Consider the following 22,322-nt stretch of genomic DNA (forward strand, 5'->3'; position numbering starts at 1 on the left):
GTTGATACAAGCTTGTTATGTCATGACTTAATTCTATTCTCTCACTCTTAAATTTTACAAAATATTGTACAGACTAAGTTCAGGTCATGGGCACAAAATGCATGTTGTCTTAATATGAGGCAGGCATTACCTGTAAATGGGGAGAAAGTCTGTATGAATTATTTTTTGTAACTTGAATTTTTGTTAAAAAAAAAAAGAACCGAAAATACTGTAACGTTTCCAATTTTGGTTCTCTTGTTCAGGATTTTAGTTGTGACGTTATTTTATTTATGACGTCATATGCAAAGTTAACAAATAAACGCCATCATCAGGTAACGTTTTCATATTAAGGAATTATTCAAAATGAAATTGGTATTTTGTTCCTTTCTATTTTATACTAGACTGATAAATATATATTTTACTCAAAGGAAGTATATTGTAGATTTTTGCACAGATGTAGGAATTCAAAACAAGACAAAAAAAAGTTTGAACGATTTTAAGTTCATAAGTACAATGAAATTATTTTTTAATGGTTTATCTACTGATATTGGGGTCTTCGTCCCCATATTAACAGAGGTATTCACTATTTTTTGGAGAGTCAAACTAGTACTTTTGGTGGTAATTGAATTGCATTGTTGGTTGGTTCAGCTTACAACTTTTGATTGCTAAAAATGGAAAAATAAAGGTACAGAAATGACCTATTGACACATTCCCCATTTCCATTTTCATTTTTATATACTTCAATTTTCTGAAATATTGTACACATCATTTCCCATAATATAATGATAGAAGCATGTGCTGTGCTGAGTAAAATATATATATAAAAATACATTTTGAAAGTAAATAGTTCACCATATAACCCTCTGATTTATGAATTTCATACATTTATAACAATAAGAGAAGATGTGGCTAACATGTCTACATGACACAGACAGTAATTAAATGGAACAAAAGATGAAAACACACTACATAAATTTTTACAGTTTGAATGTCCTTAAATGCACTTAGTTTCTATTTAACATGTGTATCAGTTTTCTGTAATATCTATCAAAATTGTTATCATGTTTCAAGTATCATTTTCATAATTTGAATGGTGAAATAATTTGAGTAGTGAAAAATCTCATCTATTCCGATTCTGTCATTCATTTTCCTCTTTCTACCAATCATATTAACAGCTGAGATATGTTTTTATCTATATTTCAAGATAGTTTCAACAATGAATAATTTCTTGAATACAGAATTAATAACTGATTCCATGTATATGATCAAAATGATGCTATTTGTATGCAATTTCATTTTGTATATTTCATCCAATCACTTCACAGGTTACATATATTTTCATTTGTAAAACATCCTCTGATTGGTTAACAACCACATGCTTGACTGTTTTCATTGGTTGAATCGTCATTTGGCACAACTCTAGATGTAGTATCAGCTTTAGCTTCTGATTCTTCAACTTGTTTCTTGAAAATATCTAGCAACAAAAAATATTCCACATTTATCATGTTTGTATAATGTATATGGGTGTAATAGTTTACTTTTACAAATTCTGACATGGATGGAGAGTTATTGCATTGGCACGTATACCACATGACTGGAAAGTCATAACTCTACAATGTTTTTCAATGAAAGTTAAAATTTCAAACCTGTCTTTCCAATGGCAGAACCAATATAATTCAATAAATCTATTACTTATTTTTCTCTAATCCTGGATCTACATGAAATATTTGACTCTACACATACAACCAATCTCCAACAATATATTTAAATGTTACTAACATCTATCACAATGAAATTCAATAGAACTTAACGAAAACAAAATTCTTAATAAAGTCAATGAAGAGCAAATGTGTGTCCTGGTAATCAGGAGAGTTGTCTCATTGGCACTCACACCACATCTTCCTATATCTATTTACACTGATTTTGTGTCATAGATGGATACCCAGTATCCATAGTTTTTCTATGTAACTGATTCAAAATAAGAGGATTCAGATTGTCAAAGTAAAATGCAATAGAGGGGCTTTTGAGGAGAGGACCTTAATGCAAAACTTTCCTAAAGTGGACACAATGTCAAGGGTTAGACAACATGCTCTTAATATGTAAGGAATTCAGTTAAAAATGCTTATTTTTGTAAATTTATTCGGGTGCAAAAGCATTGACCTAAGTATTTTTTCAAGCACAGAAATGCTTCATATTAAAAATGTGGGCACAATCAATGCTTTTACAACCTTATAAAATAAATAAAAGAATAAAATCGAGAATGGAAATTGGGAATGTGTCTGTCAAAGAGACAACAACCCAACTATAAAAGCAGACAACAGCCGAATGCCACCAAGGGGTCTTCTATACTTATAATTACATTTTTTTTTTGCTAGGTTTTGAAAACATGTTTTATCAAGTTTTTCTTTCATTTACCTGTTCAGTTATTTGTGGAAAATCAACTCACCATGAATGCTACTTTTCATTTAGAAATGAAGGTTAATTTCAGAATGATGAGAGATTGGTGTTAGCCAATCAAAATAAACTATTATAATGAAATACATGCAATTTAATTATCAATAAAAAAACTTACCAATTAAAAGGTTGTTAAATGCCTCACCGACATTCGATGAATCTAAAGCTGACGTTTCAATAAATGAAAAATGTCTTTCATCTGAATAAAAAAAGGGAAAAAACATTATTGTAGATCAAAAGTGAGTGTACAAATTAATACAGTATATCTTATATAATATTTTATGTACTTCTTTGAATAGCTATACTGTATGTACTGTGGAGCTATTATCATTTTGTAAAATACTCTTCACCCTTGACAGGAATATTATGAAAGTATACACATTTTCAGTTCTGTTCATAGGAATAACCAAGTTGAACTGTCACCTTTGCTCACTTATGATACCCTTATAAGAACTCCAATACATCATACAATATATAGCATGCCCACATATAATTAAATTGAAAATTACAGAAAGTATTGATTTGTATAATTCCATTAAATTATTGAGCCATGTTCATTTGGCTCATATTTCATACATTATCATAAGCTCAATTAAACAGCATGAAAAAGAACAGATTTCATATTATTTTCAATAATAATAGAAAACTAAATGTTACAAAAAAAAGAAAAAAATGAATTCCAGTAGTCCCCCTTTGAGTCGTTAAAAAAGGAGAAATTAAAAGATTGAGACATGTAAGTTTTGTACTAGTACAAATTAATGAAAGCAGTACTTCAAATGTTGTCATTTAGACAACTGATCAAGACACCAAAACCAAAAAGTATTTGAGAATAAATTAACAAAGATGTAGATAAACAAGTTAACATAATCATAGAATAACTAATTGAAGAATTCAAACAGAGAAAAATATTCAACGAGTGATCAAGCAACAAACTAACTCAAGAATGCATGTACACTGTGTATCATCGTACACCGGATATAGGTATTAACTAAGCGGGCGTGAGTGATTTTGATCTTACAAGGTAACAAAAAATCTTTGTTTTGTTCACATAATATCAATATGTACTTCAATCTAAACATAATTGCTGTTTAAAGAAATGATTTGGTCGTAGGTTGATGATTAGAGATGTCTCATTATTTTCCCTAAACAAGAGGGATTACTAAAAGCATGTGCAAATACTTGCAAAAGAAGTTGGTCCTCGTCTCATCCGATATAATTCTATATTCATTGCACATCTTTATCTGATAGGTCAATGTGTGTGTGTAATAAGTATAGCTGTTTCAATAATTGTCATTGAAATCTTTCATACATAGGTTATTTTTTCAATATTTTATCTCTAAAGAAGCGTTGTGTACGGTGTTTAGCTGACCACATGAACCTTATGTACGGTGCATAGTTAAGTTGTTGTACACCGTACACAAAAACTTTATTTTCATACTCGTTTATTACCCAAAAAGTTTCAAGGAATGAGTAATCACAGGTAGGTTTATGATTGGTAACTATTACTTTTGCCCTGTATTAGGTTTCTTTCGGATAAAACATGTACATGTCTCAACAACTGTATCGAAATTGAAAGTTGGTGTTGACATTCACAATTATAACGCACGTACAAAATAATTGTTGTTTTATGTGAATAGGAAAAAATCGATGCGGAAATTAGTTGGGAGCAGGAATTTCAAATGTTGAGAAATGTACATTGAATATTGATAAAGCAAAACAAAGATGTTACCATGTAAGGTCAAAATCGATCATGCCCGCTTGGTTAGTTCCTATAACCAGTGTACTGATGATACACAGTGATGTAGCGCATGAATTAATCATCAGTGTTATTTGGTTAAGAGTTGAATATTTTTTCGATATTTAAATTCTTTGATTAGCTATTCTTTTTGTTACATTGGCAAATGGCTTTTTTTTAGGAAATTAACGTAGAATTTGTAAGGAATTATATATTTTTCCTACCCATTCAACCAATGTTATCAATGTCTTATTGTTGTATGACGTCAGAGAGTGAAATAACCACATTTTTTTATTGAACTCAGAAATCAATGTAATTCATTGCAACCAATGTAATACTGTTTTATCCTCAAAACATATTTATTGTCCAGTATTATACCTGCAAATGCTCTGCCTTCCTCATGTGTGACTGTTCTTTGATCACGTAAATCTGTTTTGTTACCCACTATTATAACACAAACATTAGGATCGGCATGCTGCTGTAGCTCACTCAGCCATTTCTGTAGATTTTCAAACGTATGTCTCTTTGTAATATCATATACTACTAAAGCACCAACAGCTTGTCTATAATAGCTGAAAATATTACATGGAAGAAAAAAACGTAAATTCTGAAATTATTGTAATGTTTTATATAACTGTAAATTCAGAAATTATTGCGATGTTTTTGTTATTGCGAAAAATGTGACAGGGTTATAATCGCAATAATTTCAACTCGCATTTTGAAATTTTTCATTTGAATAGAGCCGGACTTTTCTCAGTATCACAAAATATTGAAATCGCATTTGAGTCTCAAATGACAAAATTGCAATAATAAATGCACACAATAATTTCTGAATTTACAGTATTGCCAGAATAGGTTGAAATATTGCCAAATTTAAAACTGACATTTCAAATTTGGATAACATTAGTTATAAACAATATGTAAAATTGAGAATGGAAATGGGAATGTGTCAAAGAGACAACAACCCGACCATAGAAAAAAACAACAGCAGAAGGTCACCAACAGGTCTTCAATGTAGCGAGAAATTCCCGCACCCGGAGGCCTCCTTCAGCTGGCCCCTAAACAAATATATAATAGTTCAGTGATAATGAATGCCATACTAATTTCCAAATTGTACACAAGAAACTAAAATTAAAATAATACAAGACTAACAAAGGCCAGGGGCTCCTGACTTGCATGAATATTTACTGGTAACATTCCCAAGTTATGTCTCTGATAGATTGAACACAGAGAGCTTAACTGGGAACCAGTATGTAAACAAAATTAATTTTCTATGCATATTCAAGATCTCCCCAAAAGAGGCGTGGTCTGAGAAACAGCTGTATTTACAAAGTGCAACCTATAGACTTGTAAGCATACTAGCTTTGACTTAATAACTAGATTACAAGAATAAAAGAATCTACAGTAGTTGTTTATGTCTTTCACTTTTTGTGGACTGTAAATAGTTGTCTCATTGGCAATCAAACCCATCTCCATTTCTATAAAGTTACTCATTAGTTATTTATTATGATTATATACCTATCATGCCTATACTTACACACTAGTAATTGCCCTATATCTTTCCTGACCAGCAGTATCCCAAATCTGGGCTCTTATTGTCTTGCCTTTAATAACCATATTTCTGAAAGAAAAAGCATTTTTTATATTTGAATTACACATGTTACTGGTTCTTATGCTAAGGATTTACGTAATTTCAGTGATGAAAGGACCTGAAATTTTGTATTTATAATTTAATATCTTCTATTGCACAATGAAATGTCTGTCATGTGTTAATTATAATCACTCTCAAGAATGAAAGGCTTATGATCTGTGCATTATTCAAATTTAAGGTCCAACTCCGGAATAAGGAGGTCATCCATCTGGCATTTCTGGGACCACTATCAATTTGAATCATCAGTATGTGTTAAAATATATTCTTTTTCTTAATTGCTCCTTTTTTAGATTATGACTTATGCTACAAAATTTCAGTTTGCTAATGCTTGAAACATCATAATTATAGTCTATATTAATTATATAACTACATTTGAATGTTACATGCTTCAGTTCAAATTAAAAACCTTCAGATCTTTTTTTTAAATCTATGAACAACCTAATCTCATTATTTTCTAGGATTAAATGTAACTAAGTTTTTCTATGTTGCTTGAAACAAATACATAATGCATAGAACATGTAGAAAGGACAAAGTGTGAAAAAAAAAAATTTGAGGGAAAGGTTTGTTTTGATATTCATTAAGCACAATGTTAAAAAGTATCTAATTTTGGTTAAAATTTAACAATGATAAATAAAAGAACTTTTTTTCAACTTTTTCATGTATTGATCTAAAAAAAAATTTTTTATTACTTTTACCTCAAATGTAAATTCTTTTATGTATATTATCATGATTATGTTTGAATAAAATTGAGAATGGAAATGGGGAATGCGTCAAAGCAACAACAATCAGACCACAGAGCAGACAACAGCTGAAGGCCACCAATGAGTCTTCAATGTAGCGAGAAACTCCCACACCCAGAGGCGTCCTTCAGCTGGCCCCTAAACAAATACGTATACAAGTTTAGTGATAATGGATGTCATACCAAACTCCCAATTTCAACTTCATGTTAATTTTCAGTAACTCTTTTTTCTCTTTTGGATTGTAACTGACTTATACTGTATTCTTTTTTAACCAATTGTTTACCTTGTAGAGAATTCCACTCCAATAGTTGTTTTACTTTCAGCATCAAATTCATTCCTAGTGTATCTAGATAACAGGTTGGTTTTCCCTACTCCAGAATCTCCTATCAGAACAACTGTAATAATATTCAGAAATATCATTTTAAACTATTTCTAACTACGGTAATCTATCTAAACATTATTCTACATGTTCTTGACTACATTTTTTTATGTTTATAACATGTGAGAAAATTTTAAAATGAACAAATAAATTACTAAAACTTTTATGAACGCTGTTGAAATATATAGATTACTGTTTTAATTGCTCATAGTTGAAGGCAATAATAGCACATCTTCTTTTTTTATAATTTACGACTACATTATCAACAACTTTGTGTACATATCTGAACAACACTTAGAACCAATATGGATTAATAATAAAAACTTTCACATGTTTAAAATTAGTGTTCATTCACTCATACTGTTTTTCTTTGTGATTTCTCTGATTAAATAATGCACAATGTGCAACTAGATGGATAGGATCATAGGAAGGTTATATTTTAGGATGAACATTCATGATATTAAACAGCAACCAAACAATTTATCTATAAGCACTCTCAATATGTATTTTTACCCAATGTGATGAATGTATATGATGAAGCTCCCGCAGGGTCAAAAACGACCTGCGACCTCTGGGCTTTTTAGAGGCGACTTCCGACCTGAGGGCAGAGCTCCAGATAAGAATTCACAAATTGGGTTTTTTACCCACCATTTTCTTATATATCTTATTATCAATTCCAATTCACCCCTCATGTTGATATCAAATTTGGTTTTTCACTACCAAGCTCCTGAATGTATTGGGTTTTTTCATCAACACAATATTGAATATTTAGAAAATATCAACCCCAGATTTTTTTCCATCTTTAATATGTTTCTTTCTTTGTTTAGCTGTTTTATTTGGTTTAGGGTTAGGGTTATTTGCTAGCTGTTTTATTTGGTTTATTCACTGAGGAGCAATTGTAGGTTTAATTTGTGTCCCATTTCAAACCTTCTGCCAGTTTTGTATTTTCTCACAAAAACGGATATGTGTATTCACAGGCACTCGTCTTATACCTTTATATAATAAATTCTGAGACCAGTGCCTGTGTGTGTATTCGTTAATTAACTTTAAAATGAAAAAAAAATAGTACATAAACTCTAATTATACTTGAATGATTTTGTTTTATTCAATTTACATAAATCTGGGTGTCTTTTATCAGAACTTTTGGTTTCTGATGCTTTATCATGTCATAATTGATTTGGCCTTTCACTTTTTCCAACTGATTTCGTTTTTGACGAAACCCGTGTTTATTAGCAATGTTTTCGTTAAGGTACGCACACACGCCCGTGCTTTCGATGGACACTTCCTAAATACACTGGCTGAGTCTTGTTATCATCATAACTTTCCCTCAGCTTTTCAATATTTTTACCGGACATTCACTTTCGTTTTAATTCAATGTATGTTATGATAAATCCCGAGCTATGCGAAAAAAATATGACTACATGACACACGCTAATTGGATAAAAGCCGAGAAGATCGAAATGTTTTCAAAAACACGTGTACTTATTGAGCAACAGAAAACCCCAACTACTTGATGCAGGGATCTATTTTTAGAACGAAAGGAAATTTCCAATTATAAATATTATAAAAACAGATTTTTAGACGACTGTAAACAGACAAGGGTAAATAACGCAAACAGTAGCCAATAAAAGGGTAGAGAACTCATGGTTTTGGCATACAATTGGGTGTTCCTTTCAATTAATTGGGTTATTGAAACCTGCACTGGGCAATTGCATTGGGTTTTTTATTATTTGTATTGCGTGATCACGCAAATACGCAGCATATCTGGAGCTCTGTGAGGGCCTTCTAAAAACGACCTGCGACCTGTGAAATTTGAAAAAAAACGACCTCCGACAAATTTAAAAGCGACCTTGCGACCTGAGGGGGTACCCTGTGGGAGCCTCCATGATGTACATACCTTTCCATATAAAATCATAATGCTCTTCAGAGGCCATCTTCAACCAATCATATGATATGTATCTGAAATATATTCCCAGAAAAGTTCATAGAAGAAATAAAGTACATGCTCATAATGATTAATAATGACAGATTTAGAATGTCTGAAAAATCTCTTGTGGTAAGTGATCATGGTGATACCCAATTAAGTCACTTTCTAATAATATAAAAATATATAATAGATAACACATAAAGGAGACAGCGACATCGCCAAGGCAAAAAACACCAAAAAGATATAAGATAACCATGAAAACTAATCACTTAAATAATGAGCAGCATGAACAAGATAAGAACCACAAAGAAAGCTCTTTCTGCTACACAAGTTGCACCTGTTGTATTGCTAATGATCTTAAAACTCTTTGTGTAGGTCTCATTCATTAATGTTTCAATCAATGAAAACAGGACTGCATCAGGGGGGAAAATTTTTTTTATGTAGTCCAAATATTTTATATGACATCTTAAAAGGCTATTGTACTTTTTTCTTTGACGCCTTCCATCAATGCAGATAGGCGTCAAAGCAAAAATTTAAAATAACCTTCTTAGACGTCATAATTATTTGGACTAATGACTATACATGATTTGTAAAACTCTTTTCAACAGCAAAACAACAATATTTAGTCATTAATCTTACTTTATTCAGTCTTTAAGCAGTGACATGCAGTGCCATATAATTCGTGTAAAATTTCTATAACCCTAGCACTATTGAAATGAAAACAAACTTGTTGATGCATGGTTTAAAAATAAAAATTACCAATAACTGAGTCAATGTTTTGATGTGTCACACACAGAGAGCATGTGCAAGCTCAAGTTTCAACGTATACCATCTGGTTATGAAATGAATAGCCTTTTCTTTTAAAGTCGTTAAAAGTCAATAAAATGCTACTTCAGATATCTGCATATCTTTGTGTCATTCTTGTAAATTAATTATAAGTATGTCAATTTTCCAGGTAAGTCAATCACACCTGTCAATCCAAATTATCAGTCTTGATTTTAAAGCCGCTTGTCGTATAAATTGTAATTAAAATATGTGCATTTTAAATAATGAAAAGGTCAAAATATGAATTGTCTGAGTTTTCTTATGCATATGTTGTATTCTTTTAAGTTCTTATGATTAAAAAAAGGAAATTAATATAAAAGACTTTTAGTTTCGTATAAGTCTGGTTTTCGGTTTCAACTTTCAGTACCAGAAACTTGTACATGTTGTAGAAAATGATAAACAGAAAATACGTAAGTGGTTGAGTGCACTATATATGCTTTCTACGACTTTATGGAACGTTTTAATTTTATTTGCATTAACTCTTATATTCTATGCTATGTATGGAATCAAGACAACTCGCCCCACTGGTAAATCGACCCACACCAACGACCAAGTCGTGGGTTACACTAATGACTGGACCGAATGACAGGACCAAATGAAAAATGCTAATAACTTTTTCATTTCTTAAAGGATTGATCTCAAATTTGAAATATAATGAGATTTCATCATTTGATAAATAAATTTAAGAAAAAAAATTAAAAAAATTGATAAGAAACTTTAGAAAACGTGACATGACCAATTATGATAATGACAGGACCAACATCGAGAATGACAGGACCAAATAAAAATGCTAATAACTTTTTTATTTTTCAAAGAAATTATTTCAGATTTGAAATATAAAATGGTATGCCATATTTTGACTCCAACATGTTATAAAAAATATAGATTTATTTTCAAAAACTTTCGAAAACGTGACATGACCATCGCTGACTGACAGGACCAATCTCGACAATGACCGGACCAGATGAAGTTGCTAATATCTCTTTTATTTCTCAACATATTTTTCTGAAATTTGAAACATAATAAGATTTTATCATTTGTTGAATAGATTTAAGAAAAAAAAAAGAAAAAAAATATGTAAAAAACTTTAGAAAACGTGACATGACCAACTCTGATAATGACAGGACTAACTTTTACAATGACAGGACCAAATAAAAATGCTAATAACTTTTTTATTTTTCAAAAGAATTATCTCAGATTTAAAACATAAAATGATATGTCACAGTTTAATATATTTATGTTATAAAAAAGTATAGATTTATTTTCAAAAACTTTCAAAAACGTAACATGACCATCGCTGACTGACAGGACCAACCTAAAAAATGACCGGACCAGATGACATTGCTAATCTTTTATTTCTCAGAATATTTCTATGAAATTTAAAATATGAGGAGATAAAACCATTTTATATATAGATATAAGAAAAAGGTATAAAAAGCTTGCGGAACTGTGACCTGGTTAACGTTGTCAATGACCGGACAAAATCTACAATTAATGACAGGACCAAATAACAATATTCATTATATTTGTCAGAATATTTCTCTCAAAATTAAAATAAATGACAATTTAGACCATTTCGCACATCCAGAGACATATAATACATGTATTATATGTCTCTGGCACATCATATAAGAAAAATATAGAAAACAACGTATTGAAAGCTTGCGTTTGTGTGACCCGACCAACATCAGCTATGCTTTGGCCGATGATAAATCATAATGTCTTTCTTATTTTACTGAAATTGTTCAATTCTGATCCATAATTGATAAGATATATCTTATGAATTCAGGAAAATATATTCTATGGTGGTTAAAAATCTTGACATAGCTACTAAACGTATGTTCAGTTGGCGGAGAGCCACAGGACAAAAAGACAGGAATTATCACTATATTTAAGAAAAAGATCTTGAAATATTTATATGTTATAACGTATAATCATTTTATAGTTGAAGAGATAGTTCATTTAACTATAGATTAATTAAGATTTATTGAATAATCATCATAATATTTTAGACATCATGAAGCCCAATTTAAGCCAGTTTGGAAAGGTATCAAACTTTTTAAAGTAGTCCGTGAAAAACTATCAAGATATATACCCTGCATATACTCAAGCATACATGGCAATAATTATTTACTGTTCTGAGAATCCAGAATTCAACAAATCGGGCTAAAACTTCACGACCCACTCGAGAATTTCAACCAAAAAAGTTACAAATACTTAATTTTCTCCGTTATAATAATAGAAGGAATATTAATTTAAAACTTTGCAAGTGTGTTTTTTTATATTGGTGAGGATAAACAAAAAATCGCGGAATTTCCCTTTAATAAAACAACGACATGAACTATTATGTGATTTTAATTACTGTCATCACAATCTTTATTGGATTTATCAACTTATTTATGGCTTATGTCACACCTTTTGTTTGTTACCTTATAACTGTTTTCAGACGTGTCAGATTATGACCGGTATTTAATTAATATACAAAGTATTCTGAATGAATGAATGAATGAATGAATGATCTTTATTCTCATAAACCAAATACATAGTTAGATGAATAAACATATAGTTGTACTAACCAGGAGGATAGACTTTCACAGAAATAGATTTAATAAATCTACAAAATTTTCTCAAGCTCAATAATATTTCTACAACTCGGTTTACAATATACCAATAAAAAGTTCAAATAACGCGGTGAGCGTTCGCAGACCTATATATAACGTTTTCCCCAAGTTATCTTTATTTCCTTCTTTTCTAAAAACTTTTCATTCAATCTTAATGTGTGCTTTTTTTTAATTATTTTTATAAATTTCAACCAGGATTTCTATAGAAGAACTTTGGTCATTTCTCGTTTTTGCAAAATTGATGTATTAAAAGATGAGATCTTATTATATTTTAAATCTGACATTATTCCTGTTCAAAATTAAAAGTGAATAGCATTTTTATTTGGTCCTGTCATTGTCGAGGTCACATTACAGTAAGCTTTCAGATTTTTTTTTTAGACAATAAAAAGTAATTAGCAATTTCATCTGGTCCTGTCATTGTCGAGGTTGGTCATGTTAATCAGCGATAGTCATGCCACGTTTAAACGATATTTTTTTTATAACATTTATGTTTTATAATATGACATATGATTTTATATTTCAAATCTGAGAGAATTCCTTTGAAAAATAAAAAAGTTATTAGAACTTTTATTTGGTCCTGTCATTGTCGCTGTTGGTCCTGTCATTATCAGAGTTGGTCATGTCACGTTTTCTACAGTTTCTTACAATCTTTTTTATTTTTTTTCTTAAATCTATCAAGGAATGGTATACAATTCCTTGAATCTATTTATCAAATGATGAAATCTTATTATATTTCAACTTTCAGAAAAATATTTTAAGAAATAAAAGAGAAATTAGCAACTTCATCTGGTCAGGTCATTGTCGAGGTTGGTCCTGTCAGTCAGCAATGGTCATGTCACGTTTTCGGAAGTTTTTGAAAATAAATCTATATTTTTTATAACATGTTGGAGTCAAAATATGGCATACCATTTTACATTTCAAATCTGAAATAATTTCTTTGAAAAATAAAAAAGTTATAAGCATTTTTATTTGGTCCTGTCATTCTCCATGTTGGTCCTGTCATTATCATAATTGGTCATGTCACGTTTTCTAAAGTTTCTTATCATTTTTTTTAATTTTTTTTCTTAAATTAAATTATCAAATGATGAAATCTCATTATATTTCAAATTTGAGATCAATCCTTTAAGAAATGAAAAAGTTATTAGCATTTTTCATTTGGTCCTGTCATTCGGTCCTGTCATTCGGTCCAGTCATTAGTGTAACCCCCAAGTCGTCCTACTTTTTTCACCAACTCAACCCACTTTTTAAAAAATCGACACAGTCATGTTTAGCAACTCGCCAAACTTAAAAAAAAAATTGGCCACACTATTGAAAAAATGGTTTAATCCTGTAAATATACTCTTGACAACTCGACCCACTCTTAAAAATGGGTATTATCTCTAAGAGTCTAAAAAAAAGATGAATCGGTGTGTCATATGTTTTCGTTAGTCCGAATAATTATGACGTCTTGAAAAGCTATTTTCTTTGACACCGTACATCGAGATGTATGGCGCCAAAGAAAAAAAATTCGTAGTAAGCTTTGACAAAAAAATTGAGATACCTAAAAACATTCGACAGAACATGCATTTAAAATTTGAGTACACATATGAATAAAAACTTAAAAGTAAAAACCATAAACAGTGAAAATTGTTATTAGTACAAAAACACATCACACGATGAAATATATAAATTATAAGGGTCTGTTTACTCGCCTGCTCGCTAGTCCAAATGATTTTGAGTTCTGGCAATGCTATTTTAATTTTTTTTCTTGGACACTGCACGAAAGAAGGCGTCCCAGAAAAAAATTAGAAGGCAAACCAGAAACAAATTAAAATAGCCTTGCCAGATGTCATCATTATTTGGACTACCAATTCGCTAGCCCTTTATCACAGAAAAAATATAAAATAGCCTTTCAATAAGTCATATTTATTGAGACAAAATTTGATATATTAGCTGTGACCTGTGTCGGATAGAAACCGACCTTATACAAATAAACATAAAAAGATAAAAATTTAGACTGAAAGTTTAGGGTGTTTGCAAATTGGATTGTTAATCAAATGCCACAAAATAAACCAAACTTCATCTTTTATTTTATTGTATTTTGTATATATATATATTATAATTATAACACATAAATATTTTTTGTAGGTTTTATAGTCACTACAGAGTTAAGTTGGAAGTAATGTACATGTTGGAGAAACATTCTGCAACAGCAATGTGCGAAGGATATATTGTGATCTAGTACTATTTATTTTATAAATAAAGAATATGAACATGATGAAGATTTATCAAACTACCTACTGTATGTACAGGGCCCTAAGGCTACAATTTATAAGATTGTCATCCAATTCTACCAGTTGTCACAGCTACATTAGAGAAACAGACACTGCATCTGATAAACACACATTAAACCTGCAGAACATTTCTGTGGGGAGTTATTTCAATCATCAAAACAGAAGGAGAATACTAAAGGGACATAACTATTGTGCATGTTGTGGAAGATATATTCAAAGACGACACTGCAGTAGTTTTGTGAATGGAAAGAATCAAGATGGTCCCTGTTCATCACCTCCATGGAAAATATTGTTTTTTGGAACTGACCATTTCTCTCTTTTTACCTTAAAATGCTTAAATGAGAATAGGTAATACTTTTGTACTATTTGTGTCTATATCAACTTTAATGACTTCAAATTCATCATTCATACTACATGTACTTCAATTAAGTCTCATTAATGTCGATCGTAACTGTGTTCCTGAACCATTAAAAACATTGTTAGATAACAGGTAAGTAAATGTGATAATATTTTGCATTTTTTCATCCAAAATTTTTATCTAGAAATAAAAAAAATAATCATAACCTCAAAATGCATATATAGTTGTCTCATTTGCAATCATCATGATCATACCACATCTCCTTATTTTTGTAATTTATTTACCTAGACATGTGTGTGTGTGCGTTTGTTTGTTTCAATAATTTTTTTTAACTTTATTAATCTTCTTTACAGATTGCAAGATAAAGACAGTGTTGTTGAAAGTTTAGAAGTTGTAACTGGCAAAGAAAAAGTAAGACAATGTACTATATTATATACTATGCTAGCTTTAAATTTCTGATCCTATACATTATGTATATGCTTTTAGTAAAGTAAACAAAATCTGGGATTTATATGTCTGTATGACCAAATAATGAATCTATGCTGCACAAAAAATTCAGTTTAATGCCTTGACAGATTCTCATCAAATTTGTAATAATGTGTTGACATGGTTGAGGGATAATTTGGAGGTATTTCTCAAAAAAACATTATCCTGATTATAGGTTAAAGTACGGCCTTCAGAACAGAGCCTTGACTTACACCAAACAGCAAGCTACAGAAGCCCCATAATGACTAGTGTAATACAACTCAAACAGGAAAACCATTGGTCTAATCTTTATATAAAAAAACGAGAATTGAGAAACACTTATGATCCACATCAACAAACCACATTCACTGAACAACAGGTTCTTGACTTAGGATAGGTGCAAACAAATGCAACAGGTTTAAATGTTTTAAAAAGGTGCCAACCTTCACCCTAACCTGAAACAGTAGTATAACATCAAACTTAAAAAGACAAACCATTTCAATTGATGCTTAACTCAATCAAAATGAAATATTAACAAAAAGAAGTAAACATACACCATGTACACTGAATGAACAATTTAATCTATGACACACTATAAATACAATCATGACAATATGTAAAAGAATGTCAAAAAGACAACTATAACCTTAGACATGTTTATAGACAAAATGGCTTTAAAACTGCATCTAAAAAAAAATAATAAAAAGAAAGATATGGTACTACCAGTTCTTATTATGAAAAATTCATCATTAAATATGGAAAGAGGCGTAAACAGTAACATTTGTGATACCCAATTTCTACTTTTTCACATATTTAAGAAATCTATAAGACGTTATGCTGAGCAAGCAGGATTAGTAGTTCATAATTGGCCACTGGTTGTACCTGATGGTAAATACGACGTTGGAGTATTGGTATCATTTGGAAGCTTAATCCCTGAAAAAGTTATAAATAGCTTTCCATAGTAGGTAGAAACTTTTTTTATGCAACAGGTATAGCAAATTTTATGAGACAAATGCTGAAGGTTCAAACAATGGGAAAAAAATGTATGAAATTGAATGCTGATGTACATGTGTGTTTACATTTTAAGTCTCACTCTATTATCATTATTATATGCCCAATTAAAATATTTTTAATGCTAAATTCTGTAATAGATATAATATTTCAACCAAAGACAGCAAATCATGAGTTTTAAGTACACTGTAAGTATTCTATTTTCATACTCCATCAGCTAAATATATGCCAATTAACAGCCTGAATGAATAGAATAATATTTTTTTCTGTTTTAAATGATATAAAAAAATAAAATAATATCAAATTGTTGTATTTAATAATTTGTTGTTTTATTTCAGTGGTATATTAAATGTTCATCCAAGTTTACTACCAAGATGGAGGGGAGCCTCACCACTGGTACATACCATACTAAACGGAGACAAAGAGACAGGGATATCTATAATGGAAATTAGACCCAAACAGTAAGTGCTTCTTTTGTTTTGCAGCTGCTATTAATAAACAAAAAAAAGAAGATGTGGTATGATTGCCAATGAGACAACTATCCACAAAAGACCAAAATGACACAGACATTAACAACTACAGGTCACGTACGGCCTTCAACAATGAGCAAAGCCCATACCGCATAGTCAGCTACAAAAGGACCCGCTAAGACAATGTAAAACAATTCAAACAAGAAAACTAACCGCCTCATTTATGTAAAAAAATGAACAAAAAACAAATATGTAACACATAAACAAACGACAACCACTGAATGACAGGTTCCTGACTTAAAACCCACTTGAAAAGGAGGGGCGTCTATAAATATAGGTCTGTCTGCCATTCTGTCCATCCATCCAATAATATTGAATTAGATATAGGAAGATGTGGTGTGAGTGCCAATTAATTTTCAATAAAACACAAATCAGAGCTTCTTAAAAGACACTTTATTCTGTGATGTGTTATTATCAAATGTAGATTTATTGCTATTCCAATTACTCTTTACCGATACTTTAGTATTCTTGAACATAATGACAATGAAATAAATTGTCATAACATATTCTTTTTTTACAAATCAAGCTTCATGTTCATTGTTTTACAGTCGTTCTGTATAAATAGTCCATACATACCGAGTTGATTCTGTTATTACACACTTTTTAAATGAATAACTTCCCTTTGTGAATCGTAGACTGGTTTCATACCGAACATAATTGTCTTTGGCCAATGCAAAGCAAAGCAAATTGAAAGTGGTGTATCGGCGTTTCAACTAATTTTTCACAAAAAACAATTTCTGATGTCAAAAGTATTTACTTTAATAACAAATTAATGAAAGTAAAAGATTTGAAAACCTTCAAGATTACTCAAATTAGGCACAGGTACACTTGCTCTTTCAGCTAGCTCTCTAATTTGTAAATAAAAATTAATGTTCCTCATAAGGGAGACAACTAAGAAAGGGATCTCTAATAACAGGGTCAATTGACAGGAATTGGCAAATGTGGATAAAATTTAATAGAGACCATCACAGATATGTTATCCCTACCTTTTTCTCTCAAGGCCAAAGTCATTAAGATATAAGACCATCACTTCTGTATATTTTTAGTTTTGACACTGGACCTGTGTTGATACAAGAAAAGTTCCCAGTGCCTCCAGACTGCACAACTAGACAGTTACATAATATGTTAGGACCTATAGGAGGGAAAATGGTAAGGTTAAATATGTAATTATAGATTATCGTTCATCATCTCAACGAGATTGATTTTCTTGCTTGAGCCTGGACGATGAAAGTGAGAACAGCAATCAATTTGAGATGACCAATGATAATCTGTTTAGCACTATTTTACCTGTGACGATGTTGTCCATTGGCTAGACCATACAGGTATAAATAAGTGAAACTTAAAGTTTGTGAAATGGTGGGTTTAGTAGTAAACACTATTGCTGAATCAATTATATAAAATAGAAATAAAAGATGTGGAATGATTGCCAATGAGACGACTCTCAACCAGGGCTTCCAAAACATTTTTTGGCCAGCGGAACATTTTATATATATTATTCCGATTTTAATCCCTTAAGACTAAAAAACAAAAGGTAATTATGGTAATCAGTTGCCAAGTTGGCCATCCAAATGATTGACATTAGAAACAAACCATGACTATGCTGTATGGTCTTTGCTCATTGTTGAAGGCCGTACGGTGACCTATAGTTGTTAATGTTTGTGTCATTTTGGTCTTTTGTGGATAGTTGTCTCATTGGCAATCATACCACATCTTCTTTTTTATAGATATTAAACTTTGTTTGATTCAAATTCGAAGTTCTGACATAAACTGTTAAATCGGCAGTGTATCATTTGAAGTGTGCAACATCAGTGGTACTTATATCTGCCTTAGACTCTTTATTTATTCAAAATAACATTGTCAAAAACTTTACTTTTGTTTTAAATCTTATACCAGATGTTATCTTGACTATGGTTAAACATGGACCAGAGACGGCTATGTGTAAATTCCATGTATGTTTTCAAAGCATGAATCAGTGTAAGTCATTCTTGCTACGTTGCTTCTTGAAGAAAATATTCTAAATAAACGTGAGATAAAGGTATCAATGACAATTTACATGATTTAAGCATTTTTGGAAGAAATTAGGATGCATAATTAAATTTTCAATATTGCGGCTTTCTTTTGACACTTCATTTGAATTATTGCACTCACTGGGGATTCATTTATTTTCGTGGATATCAATTTTCGTGGTTTGAGGAAAACTTATATGTTAGTGGATATTTTATTTCAGGGTTTTGGAGAAATCTGCATACAAGCCTAAAGAAAATTTGGTATTCGTTGAACATTTAATTTCGTGGTTTGTCTGTTACCACGAAATCCACAAAAATTTGTATTCAACGAATAATAATGAATCTTCAGTAGTTGTCTTGCAGTCTTTATTGCTTGGCTTATGTTTTTTTGAAAATATCAAGTCATTTAAAGGAAAGCACTTTTTCATACCAGTGGTCTCGTAAGCCCAAAATAGAAGGGCGCTGCGCCCTGGATGCCCTAAGCCGTGCCCGTCTGCCCTGACGCCGTTTTCCGAAAAACCCTTGTGCCGTTTTGGTAAAATTGCCTTTTGTTTCATTGATTTCTTATCAGAAGTTAAATTACATATATGGACCATAATTTGGTATTCGGCCTTTGGTTTCTTTTTGTATCCTTTTTTATAAGTTCTAAAATTTTAACTTTTATTAAGTGGGTTGTGTTGGTGTTAGAATAGTATGAATGGAACAATTGAGTTTTTCGAGAAAAAATTAATACATTTTGATTCACTGTTTACGTGACATGAAACCAAACAGGAAACCAATCTTTATTTTCTTTATTTTGCACAATATAATTCAAAAGGCATAAATAAACACCATTACTAGTGTTACTTGCTTCATGTTAATATTTAAAATCTATTTTCAATGTTATATTAAAGTTTTTGGAAAGTTTGCTATAGCTTGCTATAGCAATAAACTTTCTTAAGGCATCGGCCTAACCGGAAAGGAGACAGCCTAACTTACTTTAGGAAGTGTGTCCTACTTCTAAATAATGTAGTACTTATGTTTGAAAACTAATAATAGAAAGATGCTTTTGAAATTTTGAGCTCTTTTCTATTTTAATAGCATACAGCTTGAATAATAAATGTACTGAATTTTCATCGATAAATCAAATAATTCAACTTCATTTGAAAGACGAACAAACACTACTTCGCGGATCTGCGCTACGCGGAAAGTAAAATCAATACACACACGAGACAGCAGTTTCTACGTTATGATTTTATCGGTATTCTTCAGACATGCGTCAGATCAATATATGTGTGCCTCCAAACGGGAGTACTACAATCCCGGTTTCAAAGGTTTCCTACCTTCCTCCGGTTGAAGAGAAAATTAATATTTCATGGATAAACATTTTTCGTCGCTTTATACTACGATTTTTACAAATTTCTATTCAATATGTAAAAGCCCGAGAATATCGGAAGTATCATGGTATCTCATCTGATCTCGGCCCACAACAAACTCGGACTATAATAAACTCGGCCTTTTACATATTCGGCATTAGAAATCGGACTATAACAAAAATCGTAATTATACTAATTGCTATTAAGACTCCTAAACAAAGTTTTTGCTCAGTTCTTATTATTTTTCTCCTTGGGGTCTATTTAGTTGTATTTTGAGGGGCCAACACTAGACAGGAGGGAGGAATTTACTAAAGAACCCTAAGGGATTTTTTTTTAAATTTTCAATAACAATAATAAATTATAAACTTGAAGAAAACAGTAAGTGACAGACACACATGGTTTTCAGTAATGATCACAGGACCATAAAACAAATAAAATTAATTAAATTTCAGGTTGAGTCAATGATGTCACCCCACCTAACCCCTCATGTTTGAATACTTAAAACAGTCAGATCCCAACTCCTAAACATTATATGTTCTTTATACTAGTACGTTACAATAAAACAAATCAAATGAAATAAAAGGCGAGTCCCCTGGGGTCACTCTTACCCCCTGGTTTGTTGAGAACTTATTAACAGTTGAGATCTCTACCCATATACCATATATATTATTGTAACAACACAAATTCAATGAAATAAAGTGGGAGTCCCTTTGGGTCAGCCCCACCCCCTCATGTCTGAGAACTTGTAAACTGTCGAGATCCCAACCCCTAAACCATATATATTTTTGTATAGGGCAACAAAAAAAATTCAATGAAATAAAGTGGGAGTCCCTTTGGGTCAGCCCCACCCCCTCATGTTTGAGAACTTGTAAACGGTTGAGATCCCCAACCCTAAACCATATATATTTTTGTATAGGGCAACAAAACAAATTCAATGAAATAAAGTGGGAGTCCCTTTGGGTCAGCCCCACCCCCTCATGTCTGAGAACTTGTAAACTGTCGAGATCCCCACCCCTAAACCATATATATTTGTGTATAGGGCAACAAAACAAATCAAATTGAATAAAGTGGGTGTCCCTTTGGGTCAGCCCCACCCCCTTATGTCTGAGAACTTGTAAACGGTCGAGATCCCCATGCCTAAACCATATATATTTTTGTATAGGGCAAAAAAAAAAATTCAATGAAATAAAGTGGGAGTCCCTTTGGGTCAGCCCCACTCCCTCATGTCTGAGAACTTGTAAACGGTTGAGATCCCCACCCCTAAACCATATATATTTTTGTATAGGGCAACTAAACAAATCAAATGAAATAAAGTGGGAGTCCCTTTGGGTCAGCCCCACCCCTCATATCTGAAAACTTGTAAACGGTCGAGATCCCCACCCCTAAACCATATCTATTTTTGTATAGGGCAACAAAACAAATTCAATGAAATAAAGTGGGAGTCCCTTTGAGTCAGCCCCACCCCCTGTTGTTTGACAACTTGAAAATGGTCAAGATCCCCACCCCTTAACCATATATTCTTGTACTGGACAATAAAACAAATCAAATTCAAAAGAAGGCGAGTCCCTAGGGGTCACTCCCATCCCCTTGTTGTTTGAGAACTTGTAAACGGCTGAGATCCCCACCCACAAACCATATATATTTTTGTATGAGAAAATATAATAAATCAAATTGAAATATAGAAGAAGTCCACAGGGGTGACCCAACAAACTTCTTTTTGAAAACTTATACGGTCGAGATGATCACCCCTAAACCATATATATTCTATTTTATGGGGCAACAAAACAAAACCAATGAAATATAGTGGGAGTACCTCAGAGTCATCCCCAACCCCTCATGTTTGAGAACTTGTAAACGGTTGAGATCCCCAACCCTTAATCATAAATATTCTTGTATTGGACAATAAAACGAATAAATTGAAATATAATTATGTCCCTTGGTGTAACCCCACCCCATCCTGTTTTGAGAACTTGTAAACAGTCAAGATCCACCCCCTTTTCGAAAACTTGAAAA

At 31.5% G+C, this 22,322-nt stretch overlaps 2 protein-coding genes across 3 annotated transcripts in view; one reads left to right on the forward strand and one right to left on the reverse strand.

Moving 5' to 3' along the window:
* Window positions 1-409: 409 nt before the first annotated feature.
* On the reverse strand, window positions 410-9,876 carry LOC134718634 (ras-related protein Rab-11B-like). 2 transcript variants are annotated; one of them, XM_063581282.1, is made up of 7 exons: window positions 9,625-9,876; window positions 8,836-8,897; window positions 6,843-6,954; window positions 5,706-5,789; window positions 4,547-4,740; window positions 2,552-2,632; window positions 410-1,453 (listed from the first exon to the last, which is right to left on the reverse strand). In XM_063581282.1, the coding sequence occupies exons 2-7, from the start codon at window positions 8,870-8,872 to the stop codon at window positions 1,344-1,346; spliced, it is 618 nt and encodes a 205-aa protein (XP_063437352.1). In that variant the 5' UTR covers window positions 8,873-8,897; window positions 9,625-9,876; the 3' UTR covers window positions 410-1,343. The 2 variants fall into 2 exon arrangements, with proteins under 2 accessions (XP_063437352.1, XP_063437353.1); XM_063581283.1 differs by lacking the exon at window positions 9,625-9,876 and adding an exon at window positions 9,505-9,613.
* Window positions 9,877-10,041: 165 nt separating this feature from the next.
* LOC134717711 (methionyl-tRNA formyltransferase, mitochondrial-like) overlaps window positions 10,042-22,322 on the forward strand; it is a 33,726-nt gene continuing 21,445 nt past the window's right edge. Inside the window, exons 1-6 of the mRNA XM_063580203.1 lie at window positions 10,042-10,100; window positions 14,439-14,932; window positions 15,296-15,353; window positions 16,226-16,368; window positions 16,757-16,879; window positions 17,995-18,097. Coding sequence (XP_063436273.1) covers window positions 14,559-14,932; window positions 15,296-15,353; window positions 16,226-16,368; window positions 16,757-16,879; window positions 17,995-18,097 — 801 coding nt within the window. The 5' untranslated portion in view covers window positions 10,042-10,100; window positions 14,439-14,558. The remainder of the gene's footprint in view (window positions 10,101-14,438; window positions 14,933-15,295; window positions 15,354-16,225; window positions 16,369-16,756; window positions 16,880-17,994; window positions 18,098-22,322) is intronic.

The sequence above is a fragment of the Mytilus trossulus genome, chromosome 5 (genome assembly GCF_036588685.1).
Source record: "Mytilus trossulus isolate FHL-02 chromosome 5, PNRI_Mtr1.1.1.hap1, whole genome shotgun sequence".
Classification (NCBI taxonomy): domain Eukaryota; kingdom Metazoa; phylum Mollusca; class Bivalvia; order Mytilida; family Mytilidae; genus Mytilus; species Mytilus trossulus.